At 39.6% G+C, this 23,012-nt stretch overlaps 1 protein-coding gene across 1 annotated transcript; it reads left to right on the top strand.

The window, feature by feature from the left end:
* The first annotated feature begins 21,903 nt into the window (after positions 1-21,903).
* Positions 21,904-22,401, top strand: LOC147422938 (uncharacterized). Its single transcript, XM_086500888.1, has one exon. The coding sequence runs from the start codon at positions 21,904-21,906 to the stop codon at positions 22,399-22,401; it is 498 nt and encodes a 165-aa protein (XP_086357014.1).
* Positions 22,402-23,012: the final 611 nt, after the last annotated feature.

The raw sequence follows: 23,012 nt of genomic DNA, 5'->3' as shown, positions 1-23,012 counted from the left end.
CTTTTGTTCTGTTGCCTGACTCTGTCATTCCATCTCTTGGCATCTTTGTAGTGCCGCGTCCAGATCGGCTTGCAGCTTGGTTTGTTTCTCTATGTTCTCTTGGTCCTACTTTTGCACTGAGTCTACTTCAGCTTTGATAACTTCATTTGTTTTGAGATTATCAATTTCAATCTCATTGGCCATCAACCTTGCTCTTAGCCCGGTGAGTTTTTGCATCACTACATCCCAATCATTAGTTTGTGGCTGTAGATCCACTGTATCTGTGGCCATCTCCTTTAAATCCACTAATCGAGGGCTCTGCATATATTCCTTGGGTCTTGTGCTCGACAACTCAAAATCTGCATTAGTTGCCTCTTCTCGAGAGTATCCAGCACCTAGGAGATCAAGAAATATTCTATAGTCTCTTTCTTTTGGATCTGGCCTTTCATCTTTTGGCTCAACTTTTGCCTTCTTCTCTTCCTCTTTCTTCTTCTTCTTGTTTGTTCAACTCCTCTTTTTGTTGGGTTTGTGGAGGACTAAGAGGAGGTGGTGATGGTGGTGGGCTAGATTCTTGGCTTGATGGTGGAGCTGGTTGCTTCTTATTGAAATCCCGATCTGCCTTTGTTTTCCTCTCTCTTTCTTGGCCTTCTTGCTCTTCTAGTAGTAGCTGTCGTCTCACTTTGTCAACATCTTCTTCTGTAAAAGGTATATTTGGGATATTCTTCGCTGTAGCATCTAAGATCTTGAAGTTCTTGATATAATCTTCAAACTGATCCCTTTGAATCCTTCAAGATGATCCAGCCATAGCCTCAAGGGATGGCTTCCATAACTCGCTCAGATCCCCTTTTAGCGCTCTCTTGGCTCTAAAACTTTCCATTAGTCTTTCTAGCCTTGCCGCTTTCTGTGACTTTGTTTCCTTGATTGGCACCTGTAGAGTTTCTTTCTTTCCCTTCTTTGGCTCTGGTGGCTCTTCTAGCACTGTCTCTAAACGGCGCTTCAACCTTGTGGCTACCCTGGGCGCCTTAGGAGGTTCTTCTTCTTTGTCTTCCTTTAGCTTGAGACAATCATTTTGTGAGGGAGGTAGAGGCCAGTTTCCCTTGTCATGCAATGCTTCATAGATGACTTTTGTTATCAAGTCACCAGGTACAATATAGGTGGGATTTTTGGTCCCCATCTTCACAAGATTGTCGTGGATGTAAGCGGCATATTTTATCTCCTTTGGTTTTCTCTTTTGCATTGCCCAGGTGAAAGTGGTGGCAATAGCTCCAGGTGGCATCCTGTATTTCTGTGGCCACTTGGTACACATGTGGAAGTATTGATTGTATAGATGGCTCATGATAGCCACCTTCGGGTTTGCAATATCTTCAAATGTATAGTTATTCTTCTTTTCCGAGTAGACCTTAATGTCATCTCGCCTCTTTGTCACACTGTCTCCTTTGTTAGAGATGTCAAGTGCTGCTGCCACCACCTTCTCTGTGATGACAATCATTGTATTAGGCTTGCCTTGTAGATCTGTAACTCGGGCTATGCCGTCCTCTTTGATTGTGGTGACAAATTCCCACACTCTTTTAACATCAATCCCTGTTGGCAAGGCAGTTCAAAGTAATTGTGGAGATCTAGTTTCTCCAAGTAGTCCCCCATCTTGCTCCTGACAAACTCATTGAGCTCTCGAGGTATCATGGGTAGCTCCACTGCATTTCCCTCCGGATCTTTAAATACTCCTTGGTAGATTCTCAGATCATTAGTCTCTAGCAGGTCATCTTGAATCCAAGTGCTTGTGGGATTCAAGGTTCCCTCTGGGATAACAAAAGGCTCCACTTCTTCTAAGTCGTCCTTGATAGTCATCCTCTAAGTTCTTTGCAGGTGATTTGGTGGCTGCCATGGATCCTGTTGCACTCAGTAGTCCAAAGTTAGCGTTTTTTACATATTAGCTGATAAACTGAGTTCTGACTATCCAAATGTCTTGAAAATTGAAATAAGAACTCAAAAGGAACTAGGGAAACCCTGCATGTGCCCACAATAGATTTTTGGCTGAAAAATAATCATGTAGACATCCTACGTGTAGGATGTCTACCTTCTTTGTTTTTGGTGAAAATTGATAGGCTTGTGGCCCTTGACCTATGCAACATGGCTATGTACTTGGAATTGGGTTTGGGCATCAAAAAGTGCAATTTTGAGCAGATTTAGGCTTTTGGCTCACAAATTGGGTAGGATGTCCTAAACAGGTAGCCAATGATATTCAATTGGGTTGAAATTTTGATATATAGGCTTCTTATACCATGTAAAAGGCTCCCATGAAGTCAATTCCTACACAGAAGGTCAATATGACACTGGAGACATCCTACGCGTAGGATGTCTATTTTCTCAAAATGACTTAAAGTTGGTTCTGTGGTTAGCCCTTAGCAGGTAGAACATGGCCCTGCTCTTAGATTTGGATTTGGATAAGCATTGGTGTTGTTAAGAGCATGTGTAGTGTTTTTAGGCTCAAAAAGTGCATCTTGGAGGTTTTGGGGGCCAAATGTGATGGGAATGGCTTGAAATTCGATACATGAGCTTGTGAAGGTGTTATAAAAACATCTGGAACTCAAAAACACCAGTTGGAGGTCAAATAGGTCATTTAGACATCCTACGCGTAGGATGTCTATTTCATTAATTTTCATATCTGACCCCACAATTAGCTTGGCAATGTGCTAATGAGTATATCGTGCAAGTTTCATGTGATTTGGACTAGTTTTGGTATGTCTATGACCCATTATTGCCTCTATGCTCTGACTTTCCGTTTTTTGATGCATATGAGGTCAACTCTTGTCCAATTGTAATGAAACTTGATGGGCTAGCATGTAAAGGCTATGTAGAAGCTGTGTATGAGGTGAGATGTTGAGTTTGGTTCCCAAACATGACCTTGAGACATCCTACATGTAGGATGTCTCCTGATGAATTTTATATGATAAATGCTACTGGTACATGCCCTGAGCCCCCCTAAGTCCCCTTTAAGACATATTTCAATAAAAAAGTCAAAAAGATAGATAGAAACTCCCTGTTTGGATCTCAGAGCCTCTGAGCCGTTTTCTGACTCTTGGAGTGCTTTTCGGCTATGAAATTTCTTGATGTTAGTCTCCATAGCTTCATGGTTCCTTGGGGATCCTTGTCATATGGTTTTTGTTGGCTTTGGCTTTACCGGAGCTTCGTTTGGCAATTTGTCACTCTAGAAGCGCCTGTGGTTGCGTTCACATGTCGTGGATGACTTGTGGTGGTCTACCACCATAGGACTTGGTTGTTGATGGTCTAGGAAAGCCGCTCGTGAAGTTTGGTGGCAAACGGACATCCGGTTTGGCCGTGAGAGCTAGTTAACGCTTTGTGTGTCTGATGCCGTTTCTGAAGCTTAGTCTCGCTTCGGGTCGCCTTATGGTTATGTGCGCTATACAGCCTTGAAGAGCATTTAGAGATGCTCCTACCCATGAGTTTTGGTAGCATTTGGGCGCCTTTCCACCGATTTACCATTTGGCGGCCTCTTGTAGGGCTCTAGAAGTTAGGGTTTTTCCCAATGTTTTTTTGCCATCTTTGTGCATTCAAGAGTGGTCTCCTATGCTAGGGTAAACCGCCGATGAAGCCTTATTGCTTTTGGGTTAGCCGTTAGGTGGCCACCTCTACCTGTAGGTCTCTACTGCCCGTTTCCCTTGTGAACCCTACACTAGTTTTCGCAACAAAACATCAAACATACGCGAAAAGATCAAGGTGGTGAGCCTACCTCTCATATCTGGAGCCTGTCGGGTGGTCGTGCGCGTCGTAGAAGGAGCTGGAAGTCCGGTTCGCTCTAGGTGGCAAGAGCTCTCTCTCAAGAAGGAAATAGTAGAAATGAGCTCTAAGTGAAGTGAAAAAATCTTATAATGGGGGTCCCCGAACCACTTTCTATGAAATTTGACATGTGATCCCAAATTCTTGCGAGATGCGGTTTAGGCTCGAAAAATTCTTGATTTGGACTCCATTTGCCCAATTTCCGAGAAATTTGATGTTTCGGTCAAAATCTGGCCAAAACACGCCTTCCACTCCATTCACATAATTGCACCCCCATTGTACCATAGGTTGTCCTATAGTCAGTGATTATCCCCATATTTTTTTTTTCATTACGATCGTATTTCACCTGCTTTTTGTATTTTTAAAGTTTTTCTGCCGATAATTAGTAAAATCAAAATAAAATAGCAAATTAAACCCAAAAAATCCCCAAAAATCATAATAACTCAAAAACATCACCGCAAAACACTACATACACTCACATGCAATTTTTATGGCCGGATTTCTCTGTTTTACCAGTATTTTGTCCGAAAATGGCTATTTTTACATATATATACACACACCTAGGGGCCTGATTTGTCGTTTGGCCCTATATACTTGTAGATTTGTGCTGTATAAGGGCATACTTAGGTTAGTCCAAAAAATTTCACAATAAAACGAAAACCCTTCAAAATAGTCAGAAAACATGCCCTTTTTTGCTCTTTTTACCTTCATTGGGTCCGCATTTGAGAATGCCTCCCCCCTCCTAGTCGGAGTCCTCCCGGACGACAAGGTATCGCCTCGGTGTATGTGCAATGCGTGGGTTAAAAATTGTGCTAATGCCCGGCCGTGTAATGTGGCCCTATTTGATGCATACTCAGTCAATGCATGGAAAAATCAATGTTGTGCGAGACGAGGGAATAAGCAAGATGCTTATTGGCATTCAGCATCAAGGTTTCCTGTTTGTTGTTGATTTGGTTCGCGGATTTTCTTTGCAAGTAAAAGTTGTAACTCTACAGCTCTCTATTTGATCGTCTTTCTTGCAAAAGTCACTTGGTTTGCCGCTACTGTCGATATGGCCATGGTTGTCTCCATGGAGAGAATTGTCGTGGCAGAATTGGCCGTAGTCTTTTTCTCTTTTGCTTTCCATTTGTAGCTTTGTTTTAGAGGTTTTTGTAGGTTTATTGCCATGTCCCTGGGCGTCATTGTTGTTTTGCTGATCTTCACCCACATAGATCGGTTTGCCGGTTTCATATGTAGTGTTTTTCTGCATGCTGGTGTTGCTTGTACTGAAGGGAGTTCCTATTGCTTTGGTTTCTGGATCCAAATGCAAGTCGCATTTAAGTTGTTACTGAGCATTCTCTTTGGGATCCATATCCTTTTTATTCCCGTGGTACTTGGTTGAACTATGTTCTTCTGTTGACTTCTTCTGTTGTATTGTGGTTTATATGCCATGTCACCTCTATGCTTCCTCACCCATACTTGTTTTTCGCGTGTTGCTAACCTTGATCTTTTCACTGCGGTCTGTGTTGTTTTATGTTTGTAGTGAACATGTTTGGAAGTTCCCTGGTTGATCTCCATGGGTATTGTGTTGTTCTTTAGTGGCACCCATCCTTTTGGTTATTTATCGAGTGATTGTGGTATTGTCATCTGGTTCTTCTGGGTTTGCTGAGAAAAGGCTACCACCTGTTGTTCTTGTGCATACTGAATTTTGACTGTATCCGAATTCCAATCTATGTGCACATTATACTCTTTTTGCCAAGGTTGTACCAACAAGGTGGGGTGTAGTGTGCTCTCATCCTCAACCACGTAAAACTTGTGGGGGTAAATATATTGATGTATTTGTACATGCAATATAGTCCAGCACAATGTTCTTAGCGAATGTGATGTACTACTTTTTAGCACTTGTGGAGTAGGATGTAGGTGATCTTTGGGCTTGAGCTATTTATATAATTTGTAAGAGATCAGATTTTCTTGAGCTCCATAATCAAGCAATGCCGTCGATTCAACTTGATTGCTACCCACTTTGACTTCAATTATTGGTTCCATTGTGTCTTCACCAAAATTCGTTAGTCAAATAGCATTTATTCGCAACGGTGGTCCACTTTGTTGTTGTTGTCGTAGAAGTCTTCTTTTTGCAATGCGTTCGTTTGCTTCTGCTTGGGTTTCTTCTTGATGGATTTGTTGAAGCATATCCTGTGTTAGTGGTAAATGATACTTTTTTAACCGACACCCACTAATCCAATTTGGCATCTCTTCTCTTGCCAATGTAGCAAGTTTGACAGCTCCACTTTGTGATAAATCACTAATCACAAAGGGTCCCATCCCTCGCTTTTTAATTTTCTTGGCATGTTGCTTCAAGGTATAAACAAGTACATAATCATCTGTTTTGAACTCTTTCGTGCGCACATGCTTGTCAAAAAACTCTTTTTGTCTTCTCTTTTTAGCATAGATCGAAGCTACAACTCTCAGTCTAAGTTCATCTAGTTTTTCAAGATCATCTATTCTTGAAGAGAGCTCATTCCCTATCCATTCTAAGCGTTTTGCTACTCGTAGAGTTGGAACTAAAAACTCTATGGGTAATATAGCGTTTAGACCAAACACCATGTTGTACGGTGTTGTTCCGAGTGATGTTTTGTAAGCTACACTGTATGCCCATAGTGTTGAGTATAACTGCTGATCCTAGTATGTCCTTGACTCTGATACAATTTAGAACAGTGCATAGTGTTTTATTTGTGGCCTCAGCTTGTCCATTTTCCTGTGGATGATATGGAGCAGATTTTGTATGCATGACCATGAATTCCTCTAGCAGATACTCAATGACTTCATTAAGAAAATGTGTTCCTCAATCACTAATAATTTCTACTGGTAATCCGTATCGTACAAAGACATTCTCATACAAAAATTGTGCAGTGGTTCTTGCGTCTTCTTTTCTGTTGCCTTGGCTTCGCCCATTTTGTGAGATAGTCTGTAGCCACAATGATATATTGGGTATGGGTGCAATATGCAGGGGGTGAAATAGGTCCCACAAAATCAATGCCCCATTTTGCAAATGCCAGTGCTCCCATCATTGGCCGTAGTGGAATCTCATCTCTCTTTATCGGCACCTTAGTGCACTGACATGCGTCACAACGCTTTACAAACTCCTCAGCATCCATATGCAATGTAGGCCACCATATTCGTGCGGTTAAGACAATTTTTGCCGTCTTATCGCCTGAAAAATTGCCTCCACTTATTCCTCCATGTGCGTGCTCTAGAATCAACAGGTATTCGCTTTCACTTACACAGATTCTAAGTTGATTGTCCTTTCCTCGCTTGTAGAGTTGACTTCCAATTAAATTAAAGTCGCGAGCCTCTTGCTCTATAGCCCTTTTTCGCGCTTTTGTTATGTTTTCAGGAAATGTTCTTGTTGTTAAGAAATCAATGATATATTGACTCCATACAGGTGTAATGTTTACTTGAAACAATGTCGCGTGATCCACCGGTGGTTTGGCACTACATATAGTACAATTGTTAACATAAGCATGTGTGTTAGCATACATAGTTGGCCAATAAACCCCTAATTGTTTCAGTCTTTGGTGTGTTTTCGTTGTTGAACAATGAAATGCACAATCCTGGATGTGTGATTTTTCAAGATAACACTCGCATTCTTCTGGATTTATACATAATTGTAGAATTTGGTCCAAGCCTAGATGGTACAGTCATCCTGCAATCAACTGGAAGTTTTTCGTTTGTCAGAATGTTTGTTGTTTGGATATGTCTTCCTTGTTTGATGATTGGACCACAATGACTATGACCATATCAAGTGGCCCATGTGTGAATACAAAGTATAATGGGTTAGGGGATCCGTATGATCATGTCTTTCTTTTCAAACAAGTTTTGAATGTCGAACAAATTGCAGATTTTCATTCATAGTATGAGGGATTTGGGTTGATGTTGAAAGGAACAACCTTGATGTGGTTCCAACCATTGAACAGAGATTATTTTCCCAACATAGAACAACTCTTGCAAGAATTCACAGAGGAGTTCTCAAAAAGGGGGATCAAACACAACACGGTATCATAGATCTACACTTTTAAATAGAAGAAAAATAAAAAGGGGAAGGAAGATTTGATTTTCTTCAGACAATACGTAGAGAGATGGCCTTTACAAGTGCCACCACAAGATGAGAGATTATTAGTTCTCTTCATAGAGGGCTTGACGAATGAGACTCTGAAAATTTACCTACATTTGAAAGGATGCACAATGTTTGAGCAATTCATTAGAGAAGCTCTATATCTAATTGACAATTGCAAGACCTATGGAGAGGTGACATATGACGTAGGAAACATAACTAGTAGTGCCTCATCTCCGAAAAGCAAATATGCAACCAAGCTACATGTTCAAACTCCTACAGAACCAAATGTTGATCGAGTGATGGAGGAGGTGTTTAAAAGAATAAGCCAGGGCTACACTCAGAACCTGAATGTACGACAACCTTAATTAAGGAGATGTGAGACTTGTGGAGAGGATCATGCCACCCAATGGTGTAAAACTCAGCCTAAACCACAATGTATGCTTGGGAAAAAACCACCTCTTCTGAATGATGGTAGAGTAATAGTCAACTACATTCAACCCATGTATACACCACAACGGACAAAAAATCATTACTCCATGGATGAAAATACGTTCATGTTCATAGCAAATCAAGAGTATGGTTAAAAGACCATCCTCATCAGATAAGAACAACTAGCAGTTGGATCACCAGCAATGCAACAAGTAGCACCATGCTATGAATGTGGAGGTGACCATTTGGCATGAGGTTGTCTAAACAAGGGTCGAAGAATAGAAATCTTTGGATTCTGGGATGGTTGTGGAAGGGACCATCTACTCCAACACTTGCTAAGAATCCAGACTACAAGGGGGAGGCAACAATGAACGTTAAGGAGTAATTCCTTCTTCAACTGGATCTGAGGTAGAACCCACAGTTCCTTTAAGGGTGACGACTCGAGCTCAAGCTTAAGAAGCTGCAAAAAATGCACCCGTTGAAGAGGAAAACATATTGACAGCTCAAACAAAAATCAAAAACTTATCGGCGGTGAGAACTGACCAAACTCCGATCTAAAAACCTATCTATGTTTTATCTCACTGCTCTAGGTCATTACGCCATTTTGCCAACCAAATGAACTTGGATCAGAACAAAATTTTTGGGGAAGCTATATTAGGCCTAAGGCTACTGATCTACAAAGTTTAGAGATCATCTCACAAGGTACCAAAATTCCAATCCATCATGGTCTAAGTCATGAAAGCTACATCAGTATAGTCCATATAGGTTTCCCTAAATAACAACACTCTCCTATGTTCAAAATGTAAAAAAAAAACCATTTAAGCACTCAAATCTACAGATATAGCTCATAGACGTGTAGTCACAAACCACAAAAAAGTTGAAAATGGTTAATACTTAAATAAAAGTGCAGTAAACAAGGAACACAATGCACTTCTTAGATTGAATTTAGATTACTAGATCATGAGAAAAATCAATCACAAGTTTCTTGAGAATGGACTATTCAAAACTTTGGATAATGTCACAATTGTGCTCAAACTAAGGGTTTTGAGCTTTATACCTAAGGCTTTTAATAAGTCCAATGGCCGACTTACAAAGCTTTGGGCTCATGACAAAAGAATACAACTGGGAGTGTACAACATTCGGCTCCAAAACCCATAGACTCTTCTACAAGGCTTTCCCTAAGGATAGAATAGATATTATATCAAAATTTGTGGCTTGCCCAAGGTGTGGTTGGCTAGGAGGGTGCCCGTCTACTGGATTGACCAAAAGACTTTGTAAACATGTCTTTACTTATGCCTAATCATCTTTCATAGTAGATTGCAAAGGTCTACTAGGTGCTTGAGAGACTAAGCTACCACAAGCTTGATTCATGGTATGCATACACTTAAAAATTATGAACATTTAAAAGAAATCTATACTTGTTCATACGTGACTCCTCTTACCTTTGACATGAGTCATTGTAAGTATTACAAGGTTTAGATTATCCTTTAGCTAGATGTCTTGCATCAACCTTGTATCTTTGAAAAGATAATTCTTAAATTTGACAAGATATAGATATCATTGGATAGTCTTATCACTTCTTAAAACCTCATCTTCATGTTGTAGACTGCTCTCTGGGTGCACGATCTCTCTTGGACTTTAAACTTGAGAAGTTATTTAATTATCAGCTCTTGGAGTGGCTCTCACTTATAAGGTTTTAAAAGGCTAACATGAAAGGCATTATGAATGAGCCAAAGCTAGGTAACCTTAACTTGTAAGCTAGTTCATAGATATGCTTAGGAATTTAAAATGGGTCATAATATCTTTATACTAACTTAGCATAATATTTTTGGTACCCATTGGGCGTCCTTGTGTTCCCTTGTTAGAAGTGTGGCTTAGGCGTGCTTTGGAAAACTCGAGAAATAATAATTCTCTTTCAGCATAAAGATGCACATACACCTGAAAATCTTAAAATTGATTCTTTGAACAAAAAAATCTTGCATGAATTTTGTCAAGGTGTCTAGATATCACCAAATGTTGAAAAGACTGTTAGGTTTGCAAATGATTTTGCATCCACTGCCACAAGTGTGCAATCATTCACGAGTCTAAGGGACACATCAAACAGAATGCTATTAGCATTGTATGGTACACATAATTCATATGCACACTATGTAGACCGAAAAGGGCAACTGGACAAAAAGGATCAACCAGTGTTTCAATGGCCCACATACCAGCTTATAGAAGTGCGTCCAGTGATAAATAAGAAAGGATGGTTCATTTTAGAGAAAAGAATCTATTATAGCCTATCCTCCCTAGAGTTGAAGGATATTACCTAATTGAACCCAGAAATCTCTTCAGAGTCAAACTCTCCTCCATCAGAAATCAAGCTTTGATGTAGCCAAATGAGCATATACTTTGAGACGTAGATATAGATGAAAATATAGAATCTATGATGTTTTGGGTTCGGAAATCACAAAAGCTCATATTATAGGAGACCCATGGGATAGACAATATCAGGGAAAAGATAATGCTATCTACAACTTGACTTGGGGAATAATTTCTCATGTTTCACGGAGATACATAGGAAACTATGCGGAAGGTTTACAGATGCCAAACATAAACAGTGCTACCCAAAGTGTGCCTTCACAATCCCAAAAGGTGAGACTAAACCAGAGCCAAACAATTTTGAACTCTTACAATGAAGCAGGTATAGTGATCACCCTAGGAAGGGGGGAGCTACAAATCCATCAAAATTAGCTCTTATACCAATAACCACAATGTCAGTTAGAAGCCCTAGAGCCTCTAGTCAACAGACCCCTTCAAAGTAGAAACCATTAAACGATCATATGGTTGTTGGAAGTTTCTAATTGACGCAGATTCCATCATAATTTGCAACAATTTCTTCTATGAAGATCATCACGGACAAAAGTTTCAGTTGATCTCCACAAGTTAGAGTCAAAAACCGACAAATCCAATAGTGTTCAAACAATTACATGTGACCAAGATCACATACACATATCGAGATGCACATGGTAACAAATATCAATAGGTTCATGACCTTGTACAAACCCCTATGGACGATAAGACTGAATTCAAAGACTATCTGAAGATGATGCAAAGCCTCAAGCTGCCAGAATAGGTGATAGAAAATTCAAAATCAATAGAAGCTAAAGCCCAAAAAGCTACACAAAGGTCACCAACAAAATTTCCTCCAAAGAGACAGATTCTACTAGAAAGTATAGTGGATCTTTTAAGATCAAAGGTTACTTAGATGCAAGTAGATAATGCTCATCAATTGCAAACAAAAAGTACACTATCACAATCATACGAGTCAACATCAACAAAATTAGGTGGTCAAAGCAAAAATATGCAGATAAAGCTCAACCAAAGGACACTGCCACAACAAAGTCAGTCAATAAAGAAAGAAATCCGAAGACATTCAAGTGTAGTGTTGTTGGTGAGAATGAAGAAAAACTCGCAAGTGAAGTAAAGGTAGATTTTCAACTAGACAAGAACCTCATGTCCTTTCGCACTTGGAAAAGATGTGGCCAACCACAGCTGGAAGATGCTCCTGAATTTGTGAGCATATTTGGAGACAAACAAGAAGAATGCTAGGGAATCATCTCCACCACCATTGAAGCAAGTTTATAGATCATCATAGCTCAATTACACATGATCACATCAAAAGATATGCCTTATAACATCAAAATGGGAATGCCAATGGCCAAGAAGATGTTAGAGATACATAATGGAAAGAAGATGTAGTCTTCAGAGATAGTAAAGAATGAAGAGCAAGATTGGTCACCTGCGGACATCATCACAAGGTCCTCAAGCACATTTAAAATGGAGACTTATATCAAAGCACATCTTATTGAAGATGATTTATCTCCATGAAGCAGAACTTCAGAAGAGCTTAAAGAAAATTAGGCAATAGCAAGTGTAGATCAAACAGAACAAAGAACAAGCACAAAAGCTATTGAGCAGAGAATGCCACCAGAGTCATAAGTTAAGAAGAACGGGGTTGCAAAAAGTCAGGAAGCAATAGGAAGTCCAAAGATCCAGACATTGCCAGTTGAATCAACCGATGTAAGTCAGAGTGGAACACAAAGTCTTAAGCCATCCTCCATAGAGACACAATTAGATCAGGATGAGACCATGGCAAAATCTGGACAAAGATCTTCAATAGAACCAACAACAAGAATAGCTATAGTTCTCAGCAGTACAAAAGAAGCAAGTGTCAGATGCAATGCTCTACTAGATAAAGAAGCAAATTGCAATATGGTTGCAGACAACATCCAAAGCATTCTAGAGATTACTTAGGAAAAATCATATAATAGAGAAATCATGGGTAAGGCTACAAGTTAAAAAGAAATGGCTGCTACCCTTAGCATCCAAAATCATGAAGAGAAAGTAAAGTTTCAGGTAAATTATTCAAAAGACGTGCATGTAGATGTAATCCTTGGACATCAGTGGTGGTTAGATTCAGAGTTACAAAAGTCACAAGAATCGAAGACAAATCTTGCAAACAAAGGTAAAGCTAAAGTGGAATTTCCATCGATTAGCAGAAAAGGAGTGACATCATATGTCTCTACATCAAAGAACCTTCATGGATCAACTTCTTCAAGCAAGGTAGGCTTTCAAAATTTCAAGTCAATTGCTGACCCAGCTAAAACGTCTAAGGAGTCACCCAACAAATCAAATATATTTCAGCCAAAGTACTCAAGAACGCAAAGGTAAGTCAAGCAAATGTTTATTCTGAGCAATTTAGTCAAAGTCAATGATCCGGTTTGGATTAAAGACAAAAAATCAACACAAAAAGACAAACACATGGGATGGATAACATCACAGTGGAGCTTAAAGGAACATGAGTACTATGGAGGTAACAGACAGATATGGGTACCAAAACCGCAGGTTGGGGCATATGAAGTAGCTTCAAGTCCCTCCCAAGAAAGAAGGCCCACAAGGTATCAACTTCGACAATATCCTAGGATACCTAAGATGTAGATATACAATAGAACAACATTCGAAGATGATAAACTCTACCACAACTCTCAAGAGGATACATAACAAAGATGGATCTCAAAGAGTGTTCCTCTTGGACAAGGATTCTACACAGGTTATATAAAGATTTGGCTACCAGTTGACCACAAGACAAATGCAACTACACCAGACCTGCATGAAGATCTCAAGATCTCAACAAGACCTAGAGCGAAGTAAAGTCAACAATGGAGATACAAAGGTCATCAAGAGATTTGGATTCCTAAGTCTTCCAATGCTCCTAGTCAAAAGCCAAATGCCAACAGTGAACAGAGGCCTACAACAACATCAAATACTGCTATCAACATACCTAATTGGAGAATCAAATAGATAATGGAGTCTTCACAGTCAAAGAAGAACAACCCAACCAACGAGAATGCAGATTCTTAGATGATAAAACAGGTCGTGGATCAGATACCTTTAGCAAGTTAGGCTTTCAAATCTTCAAATCAATTTCTAAGCCAACGGAAACCTCTAAGGAGACACCCAAAAAAACAAAGATATATTGGCCAAAGTACTCAAGAAAGAAAAATAAAGTCAAGCAAGTGTTTGTTCCGAGAAGTTTAGTCAAAGTCAATGGTCCAATTTAGAGTAAAAACATGAAATCAACACAGAAAGACAAACACATGCGATGGATAGCATCACAATGGAGCTTAAAAGAATAGGAGTACTATGGAGGTAACAGATAGATATGGGTACCAAAAGACCCTTCCAAGAAAGAAGGCCCGCTAGATATCAACCTTGACAATATTCCACGATACCTAAGAAGCAGGTATACAGTAGAACAATATTGAAAGATGTTAAATTCTACCACAAATCTCAAGAGGATACATAACAAACAAGAATCTCAAAGAATGTTCCTCTTGGACAAGGATTCTACACACGTTATACAAAGATTGGGCTACCAGTCAACCACAAGCCAACTGCAACTACACCAAGCTTGCATGAAGATCTAAAAAACTCAACAAGACCTAGAGCAAGGCAAAGTCAACAAAGGATTTACAAAGGTCCTCAAAATATTTGGATTCCTTAGTCTTCCAATAAACTTAATGAAAAGCCAAATGCCAACAACCAACAGAGGTCTACAACAACATCAAAGACTCCTATCAATAGGCCCAACTGGAGAATCAAACCAATAATAGAGTCTTCACAAGCAAAGAAGGACCGCCCAACCAACCTGAGTGCAGATTCAAAGAAGATAAAACAGGTATGGCAAAAGAAACCTTTAATGCCAACTTGGTCCTTCATTAATCCTCTTTTTGAGAATTCAAGCTTACTTTTACCTGAAGAAATATTTGTAGTAAGCACAAGAATGTAAAAATTCAAGTTGCTAAGGAGAAAATTGGCATAGTCAGAGTCGGGGCTGTTGAGCCATAAAATGAGCAAAGCATTAGTCCCAAAGATTCATGTCTTAATAAACTCTATGCTAAGAGTCATAGTTATTAGGCTTATGCTCAAGCTGGAAGAGTTGAACATATCTAAGTTGTGTTGCTCATGCTGGATGAGATGAGCATAAGAGTCAGAGTCTATTAACTTAATCATGGTAGAGCGTCGTAGAGTCCAACACTCACGCACAATGCACAGTAAGATGAGAGCATATATCCTCAACAACGAAAACCATTCTTAAAGGGGTGATAGCTTGCAAAGCCATGCTATATGCTTTTATAGCTACACCATCTTTGTGAAGAACCCTCAAAATCTTTCTTGCACAACATATTATTTTCCATGCATTTCTGTGTATGCATAAATAGAATGTCCCATCATTGGACATATGCATTAGAACTCTTTTTTGCTTCCACCTATGCACCTTGAGTGGACTACAATAGGAAAACAAATGTTCCATCACGCTACCCTATCATATTTGCTATCTTTTTAATTCCATATCTATCAGCAAATAGTCCCTTGAGTACTTTATTAATATTTTTCATGCTAATAAGTACTCCAATAATGCGCGTATCCCAAAGGCACTTTTTTCCCACTGGGTTTTTTTTCCTTTGGTCATCCAAGTATTAGACCCTAATTTAGAACCTCATCATTCTATTTTTTGTACATACTTTTCATAAATAAAGAGTAGGCTCATCATTATGCTATTACAACGGAATGCAACATCATCTCTCACAATAGCCATATTCCAACCAATGAAGATGCTACAAAAAATTGAACCTCATCAACAAATGAAGACAATCAGCCCATCAACAATCAATCAAAACCTTCCACAACCTCCACGAACACTTTTCAACAGTGCCCAATGAAGAGCACTAAAATCGGAAGGGGGGAATGTTAATTAAGTCCACGTTAGTTAACAAAAGCTGCTAAAGGACGAGCCGTATGGATGCACATTGAAGATCAACATGAACAAGTAGTAAGATTGGAGTTACACATTTTTTACATTTTTCAAAATGATTATGTATTGTAAATTCCCAAATTGTTTCAAGCCATTGTAATATTTTAATGTGTTATGGGATCAATGGGAGTTCCAAGCTGTAAAGAAAAGGTCATTTAGTGTGCCTAGGTTCAGATTTAGTAAGTGGTGGAGCCCTAAAGGCCTTGGGCGCCCGGACATTGCATATTTTTACCCTAGGTATATAAGGCAGTGTGTAAAAGAAATTAGGGTTCTCAAGCTCATTTGTTGAGAGCATTTTTTGGTGAGAGCTCTTGCGGTGTGCAGCTATGGAGTCCTTGAGCTTCTTCTTGCTCATGTGACTTGATTAACACTAATCAATGCTTAATTCTCTTTCACTATGCCTCTATCATGCTTCTTGCGATTGTTAATGATGCTTTGATTAGCTAGATTATAACTAATTAGTGGCTAATCCCTCTCTAATCTTGTGTGATTGCCCTATTTTTCTTGTGTGTGAATGTAGGTTTGATTGGAGTGTGGTGATCAATAGATCTATGTGTGTGTGCTTGTGATTAGTGTGTTGCATGATAGGATTAGTGTTGTGTGCATCTTGCAATCATTAGTGTGTGTGATTGGGTTGATTGGAGGTGAAGGGAAGTGGATGTGGAGATGGCCAACCATTGTGGTTTAGCTCCTCAGTAGGCCGAGAAGCTCACCTCGTAGAGTTACCATTCATTTTTCCATGATTAGCTCACTAATCGTGTGAGTGTTTCCATGCCCTAGCTGGGTAGCCTATCCCTCCGGATTGATAATATTGCTGGTCATTGGAGCTATGCAATGATGGAACCCCCAACATCTATACAAGTTTGTCAAAAATTTGAGTCTATACAAGTGGTAAAGTGTTGCCCGCACTATTTACATTAAGTAGTGCATTATCCTTGCCTTTATGGGAAGAGAGGACTTTTCTCTCAAGAGACTTCATAATGGCAACAATGCAATCAAACCATGGTGCCCCTAGGATAACATCTTGGCGAGATGAATAAATTTTCTTTGTCAACATAGCTTTGCACATGGATCTTGTAATGGAAATGGCCTATGAACTTTGAGGATAGAGAAATTAAGAGAATTAGAGTGAGTATTTTTGTGACACTACTTTGAGAACATAGAGAGTGAGCTTAATTATCAACATAACCATAATACTTAATTAACTTGGCATGAACAATACTTTTGCAAGAGAGAGAGTTTAGAGAAATTGACAACAATTGAGGACCGGATTTATGTGGCTTTTGTATTATAGAGTCTCTCATCTAGAGAGACTTGGTACAATACAATATTTGTTTTCCTTGTGACCTAGGTGATGCAATGAAGATGGAAAATTTCATGTATCACAAGCATAACATAAACTTTGTAAAAGCATTAACCATCCCTGGCCTCAGTCCCAAGGCCTCAAACACCTTCGAAGGTGGAGAGAGCTAGCAGGGAATGAGGGTAGGGAAGGGGAAGAAGAAGCATTCATGGGAGAAAGAAATATTTCCTCACTTATCATCACTCTACTTGCTTAGCATAGCATAATAGCATAGTAATTAAGATGAAGAAGATGGAAATCTTAAGCATTGAAGCATGGCTCTTCGTTGGATTTGCATTCAGTATAGCCAAGAGTGCTGCTATAGGCTCTCAACTTCTCAGCAAGCTTGGAGAAGGAGATGGACCTCTTGCACTTTGCACTTAACACAATGAGTGTGAGAGTGTGTGGGTGTGTGTGTATGTATGTGTGTGTGGGAGAGTATAACTTGCAAGCAACCCCCTAGCTTCCTTGGTCGACCCCCCTTGTAGCTCATGCTAGAAGATGATTGGACCCCTACAAGCCTAGCCAATCACATGTAGGGTGCATATCAAGAAACCATTTTAGCCTTGGTACAAGTGTCCCCATTTCCCCTTTGAGAGAGATTATGATAAATGCATAATCAATTAAATTAATTAGCTAAATTGTCATTGGACCCCTTGAGAGTCCAACCAATAGGCTTTAGGCACACCATGAGGGAAACATGAGGAGGAACTTGACAAGTATCCTAGTTACTTCTTTAGACAATGCTTGACTTGTGTGAGGGTGTGTGTGTTCTCTCTCTATCTCCTACAATGAGGGCTTGTCCCCCCTTGAGTAGGGATCATGTTGACTTCTGGGAACCACTTGAACCCTTCATGCTTAGGGAAGGTTCTCACTTCAAGCTCAACTCTATCAAGCTTGGAGAAGGTTCCCACATCAATCTCAGCCCTAGAACCTCAAGCATAACAAGCACCTCAAGTACCTTAGTTAGCAAGCACCTCAAGCACCTTAGTTAGCACCTTAGTTAGCTTAGGGAAGGTTCTCACTTCAAGCTCAACTCTATCAAGCCTGGAGAAGGTTCCCACATCAATCTCAGCTCTAGAACCTCAAGCATAACAAGCACCTCAAGTACCTTAGTCAACAATCACAACAAGCACAACAAGCACCTCAAGCACCTTAGTTAGCAAGCACGACAAGCACCTCAAGCTTGGGCTGGGTTCCCACCTCAAGCACAACCGAAGATTTCCTAAGGTCAAAGGACTTTTAACACTAACCTTTGGAGGTCTTTAATGAAGATAACCCTAAGGTCTTTAAGCTCCATTAGGTAGCCTTGCTCTTTGAAAGACCCTCTCTCATTTGGACCCCTTTAACCTTGGCCCTGTGTTGAGACAGATCCATAAGCACACGTCTCTATTCTAACCCTTCTTCTTTTTTATTCTCCCACATTAAATGATTAGTTTAATATGATAAAATCATTTGGGTTGGTTAGATATTAGATTTTATGACATTCTCTCTTGAAATCATAGTTGTCCTTGACTATGAGGTAGAAATGATAAAGTCTTAGTCATTAGTCTTTGTTTCTTAGCAAGTAGAGGATCCCTTTTTACCCTACAACATCATTCCAAGATGGATGACTAATCCATTTGGTGCTTGGGAGACGTAGTTGCCGGAAGCATGTCTACTCTTTAGTCTATTTTATTCTCCCAAAGTAGAGTGACAAATTTTGCTTGGTGTTTGAGAGACGCCATCATCACAAACATGATTCTAAGCATGCATACTATTTAGGTTTGTCCACAATAAAGAGAGAATTAGTCTTATAAGACAAAAAATTTGATCTTTTGAAAGAGACATTTACATTTGATTACTCTAATGTAGCATTGTAAGCATTGACAAGTTTCATACTATCCTTAAGCTGTATTCCTTGCATCCATCTAGCATCTTCAAAAGGATAATTTTTGAACTTAATAAGATACCGTTGGATAATCTTACCATGTCGTAGTATCTTGTCTTCATGCCGAAGGATAGCTTCGGGCTATAGCACTTCTTGGTCTTCGATTTCTAGAGGGTCTTCAATAGTTGGTTCTTTGGTGGCTCTCCTTTGTAGGAGTCAAGTCACAAAATTGTTGCTTTTTTTTGGCAAAGTCTATCTTTTCAAAGACAGCAGCCTTGAGATGTAAATCCCAAAACTTGTTCATATATTTGTGGATAGACTCATGGGAGAGAAGCTTCAAACTATGCCATTTGGTAAGCACTTTTTCCTTTGCATCGCTTGCAAGGAATTGCTTCATGATAGAAACTCGTAGAGTTTTCCATGTCTTTGGGGCTTCATCATTGCCACAAAGGCTAGTCCAACATTGACGAGAGAATTATTTTGGAAGTTCATAGCTACATGGTATAGCTTGGAGGACTCTGGAATCCCTCATCTCCAAAGGACGCATCAAATTGTTGAATGAAGGCCAATACTTTGTCAGTGGCACCAAAGGTGCCATCATAGGTGAGAGAAGAGATAATATTTCCTCCCTCTTTGAATTTCTTGAGCTTTTGGGACCTTCACCATGCAAGGTAAGATTTGCAATGTCCTCTCCTCTTCTATTCTCTAGGAGAATATCTATTGCCTTCATCAAAAGAGGAGGAAGGTGAAGAAGAAGGAGAAGAGGGTGACCTCTTCCTTGCATTTTTCTTCCTTTGTTTCCTTTCTTTCCTTTCAAAGTGACGAGGAGAAGGACTATGGGTTTACCGTTTCCTCTTGGGAGGAGTTGGCAACTGTCTAAACTGCCATTTTTGTGAAGCCATGTCTTCAGAGGAACTTAGATATTTGCTTCTTTCTTGTTCTTTGGATTCCTCATCTCTTATGGGAGAGTGTCTTATTTTGGGAGTCTCATCAAGAGGCCTCCTAAGCTCTCTCTCCTCTTGGAGAGGAAGGGAAATCCCATAAGCACGAAGTTGTTGAGTAACTTCAGCTTGCAAAGCAGGGTTGCCCATAGCTTGTTGCAACCTATTAGCAAGATAATTAGCAAACATGAGGTAATCTTCATTAGCACCTTCATGTGAAAAATCAAAGCTATCAGGGTGAAAGCATAGAATGGTGTCTAGATACTTGGTGTCCATGGACACCAAGTATGATGCTATGGATGGCACCATAGCTGGGCTTTTAAGTCAATAAATAATATTGGTAAAACACTTCACGACTCCACTACTCGGATTGAAAGACATGGAGCGGTTAGCATGCGGGGACCTCTCTCTCTCTCTCTCTATCTCTCTCTCTCTCTCTCTCTCTCTCTCTCTCTCAGATGGCCTCCAATGCCCATCTCCATCTCTCTCTCCCTGTTCAGAATATGGATGATGGATACTCCCTTCCTCTCGCTTTGGTTCCAGCTCATACCTCCTCACAAGCTGCAATGGAGCTTCTTGAACTCAACAATGCAGCACAAATGGATTTCAGTTCACTATTACAATCAGGAAGTTTTGTACGACTTCATTCATTTCAAACTACTGCATACTGTCCATGATGGTGGACGAAGGATTTTATGATGAGGCACATGGAATAGATATAGTTCATACGTAGGTGCACTCCAAGAGAAAGGCTTGTCTAAATGAGGATGAAATTATTGCAGTGAGGAAGTATGAAGCATAGGCTAAACGTGAGTAGAGAAAGCGATGTCGTGCATGAAAGCAAGTACAGCCAAGTGTCAACATTGGAGCGAAAGATTGTCATAGGGAAGATTGTCATAGGGAGGACGTCGATGTACACACAAAGGAAGACAAGAAGCAACATACTATTCATAATATTGTCCAGCACATTGTGAGACAGTTGCATAGTCACGAGAAAGAAGATAAGAATGCAATTCTTCAATGTGTTTTCAATGATGATAGAATCTTGCCATTCTGTGAAGATTTGTATCTTCCTGCAAAGGGCCTTATTTTTGCACTCAAGGTCTCCTTACAGGAATTAAAGATTCCAAAATCACCTGACAAGATTTTAAAAACAAAGCACATTCAGCATGTTGGTGAATGGATTACTGCATGATAATGGGAGCCAAGGTAGAGGTGTTACTCTACATAAAGTGGCAAAGCTATTAAATGTTCATCCAAGGAATTTATATTCAGATTTGGGTAGACTTGACAACGATCCTATGTCAAGTACGCTGAGGTTCGACTTATGCAAAAGGAAGTCTGGAAATGCTGGGTCCTTATTGGAGGAATTTAAGCAGACAATTATTACATTTTGGATAGAGCACAGTAGGGTGTCTCCAAACAAGAAAGATATTTGTCGGAAACAATTGGGTAGAAAACATTATCAAGAGATTCCCATACACTTACTTTATGAATCTCAGGTAAACATGTCTCATTCTTACAATGAATAACTCTCAAGTGAAACATCTCACTCTTATGAATAGCTACCCATTGGGTGTTATGGAGTTGTGTACATGCTACTATATGTGATATGTAGCCAAGTAATGTGTCAAGATAGTCCATTGTCTCTACCTACGCTATTATGTGTGCTATATTGCACAAGTGTAGCCCAATGTCCCTGTCTATGCTATAAGTGTGCCATGTAAAAGGACTCTATTGTAGTAAGATAGCAACATGTGTGCTATACAGTAAAAGTGTGTGTAAGAATAGCACAATGTTCTTGTCTATGATATGATGTGTGGTATGTGAAAGAGGTATATTACATATTGAGAGCACTATGTGTGCCATATAGCGTTAGTGTGTGTAATAAGAGGCCAATGTCCCTATCTATGCTATTATGTCATAGTATTTCTTGTAGTATGAGTGCTATATAGCATAACTATGTGTAATAATAGCCCGATGGTCCTGCCTATGCTATTATGTGTGCCATGTAGCAGGACTCTATTAGAGTATGACAACATCATGTCTGCTATATAGCAGACATGTGTGTATAATAGCACAATATACCTATCTATGGTATTATATGTGCTATATGCAGGCAAGTGGGCACATAAGGAATTGAAACCACTCTCTAAGGTACCAGAAGAGACTGAGGTACCAGAAGATGAAGCTGCAATGTTTGAGGGATCCGAGGATATGCTGAGTGAGTATCTCATTGAAGGTGATAACTTTGCAATCAATGCAGACGCTGGCAATGCAGAAGGTGTAGAGTTCTTTCTTTTGAGATGTACAAAGAGAAAATGGATGACAGATTGCATCTTAAGAGATAAGTGGAAACACAAATGTGATAAAAACACTTATGTTGTCATAGGGTGTTATTATCAACAGCAAGAGGGGGACCCAAATCACTACACTCTACTTGATGATAGGGGAGTTACTAACCTGAACTCTCACCTTGTTCGGGCAATCAAGTTTGACATGACTTTGGTAGATGCTACCTCAAAGACATATTATTTATCTCTGGAACTACATGAAACCAGTTACAATGCCATGCCCTATGAAGCAGCATGATACCTATTTAACAAGATTATATTATGTTCTATATAGCCTTCACCATTCAGTACCTCCTTACAAATGTCCATTGTGCTATGTATCACATAGCACACAACCACACACATCACATAGCATAGAATCACACACATTTCAGATAATGAGGTTACTATTCTGAACATGTTGCACCTCGAAAAAAGTTAGCCAATATATTTGTCGTAAACGATTGGGACGAAAAAATTATCAAGAGCATCCCATTCACTTTCTTGATGAATCTTAGGTAAACATGTCTCGTTCTTACAATGAATAACTCTCAAGTTAAACATCTCACTCTTATGAATAGCTACCTATTGGGTGTTATGGAGTTGTGTACATGCTACTATATGTGATATGTAGCCAAGTAATGTGTCAAGATAGTCCATTGTCTCTACCTAGGCTATTATGTGTGCTATATTGCACAAGTGTGTGTAATAATAGCCCAATGTCCCTGTCTATGCTATAAATGGAGTCTATTGTAGTAAGATAGCAACATGTGTGCTATACAGTAAAGTGTGTGTATCACATAGCACAATGTTCATGTCTATGATATGATGTGTGGTATGTGAAAGAGCTATATTACATATTGAGAGCAC

Source organism: Adiantum capillus-veneris, chromosome 26, assembly GCF_014529385.1.
Source record: "Adiantum capillus-veneris isolate H3 chromosome 26, ASM1452938v2, whole genome shotgun sequence".
Classification (NCBI taxonomy): domain Eukaryota; kingdom Viridiplantae; phylum Streptophyta; class Polypodiopsida; order Polypodiales; family Pteridaceae; genus Adiantum; species Adiantum capillus-veneris.
This window is presented reverse-complemented; position numbering and strand designations above follow the sequence as displayed.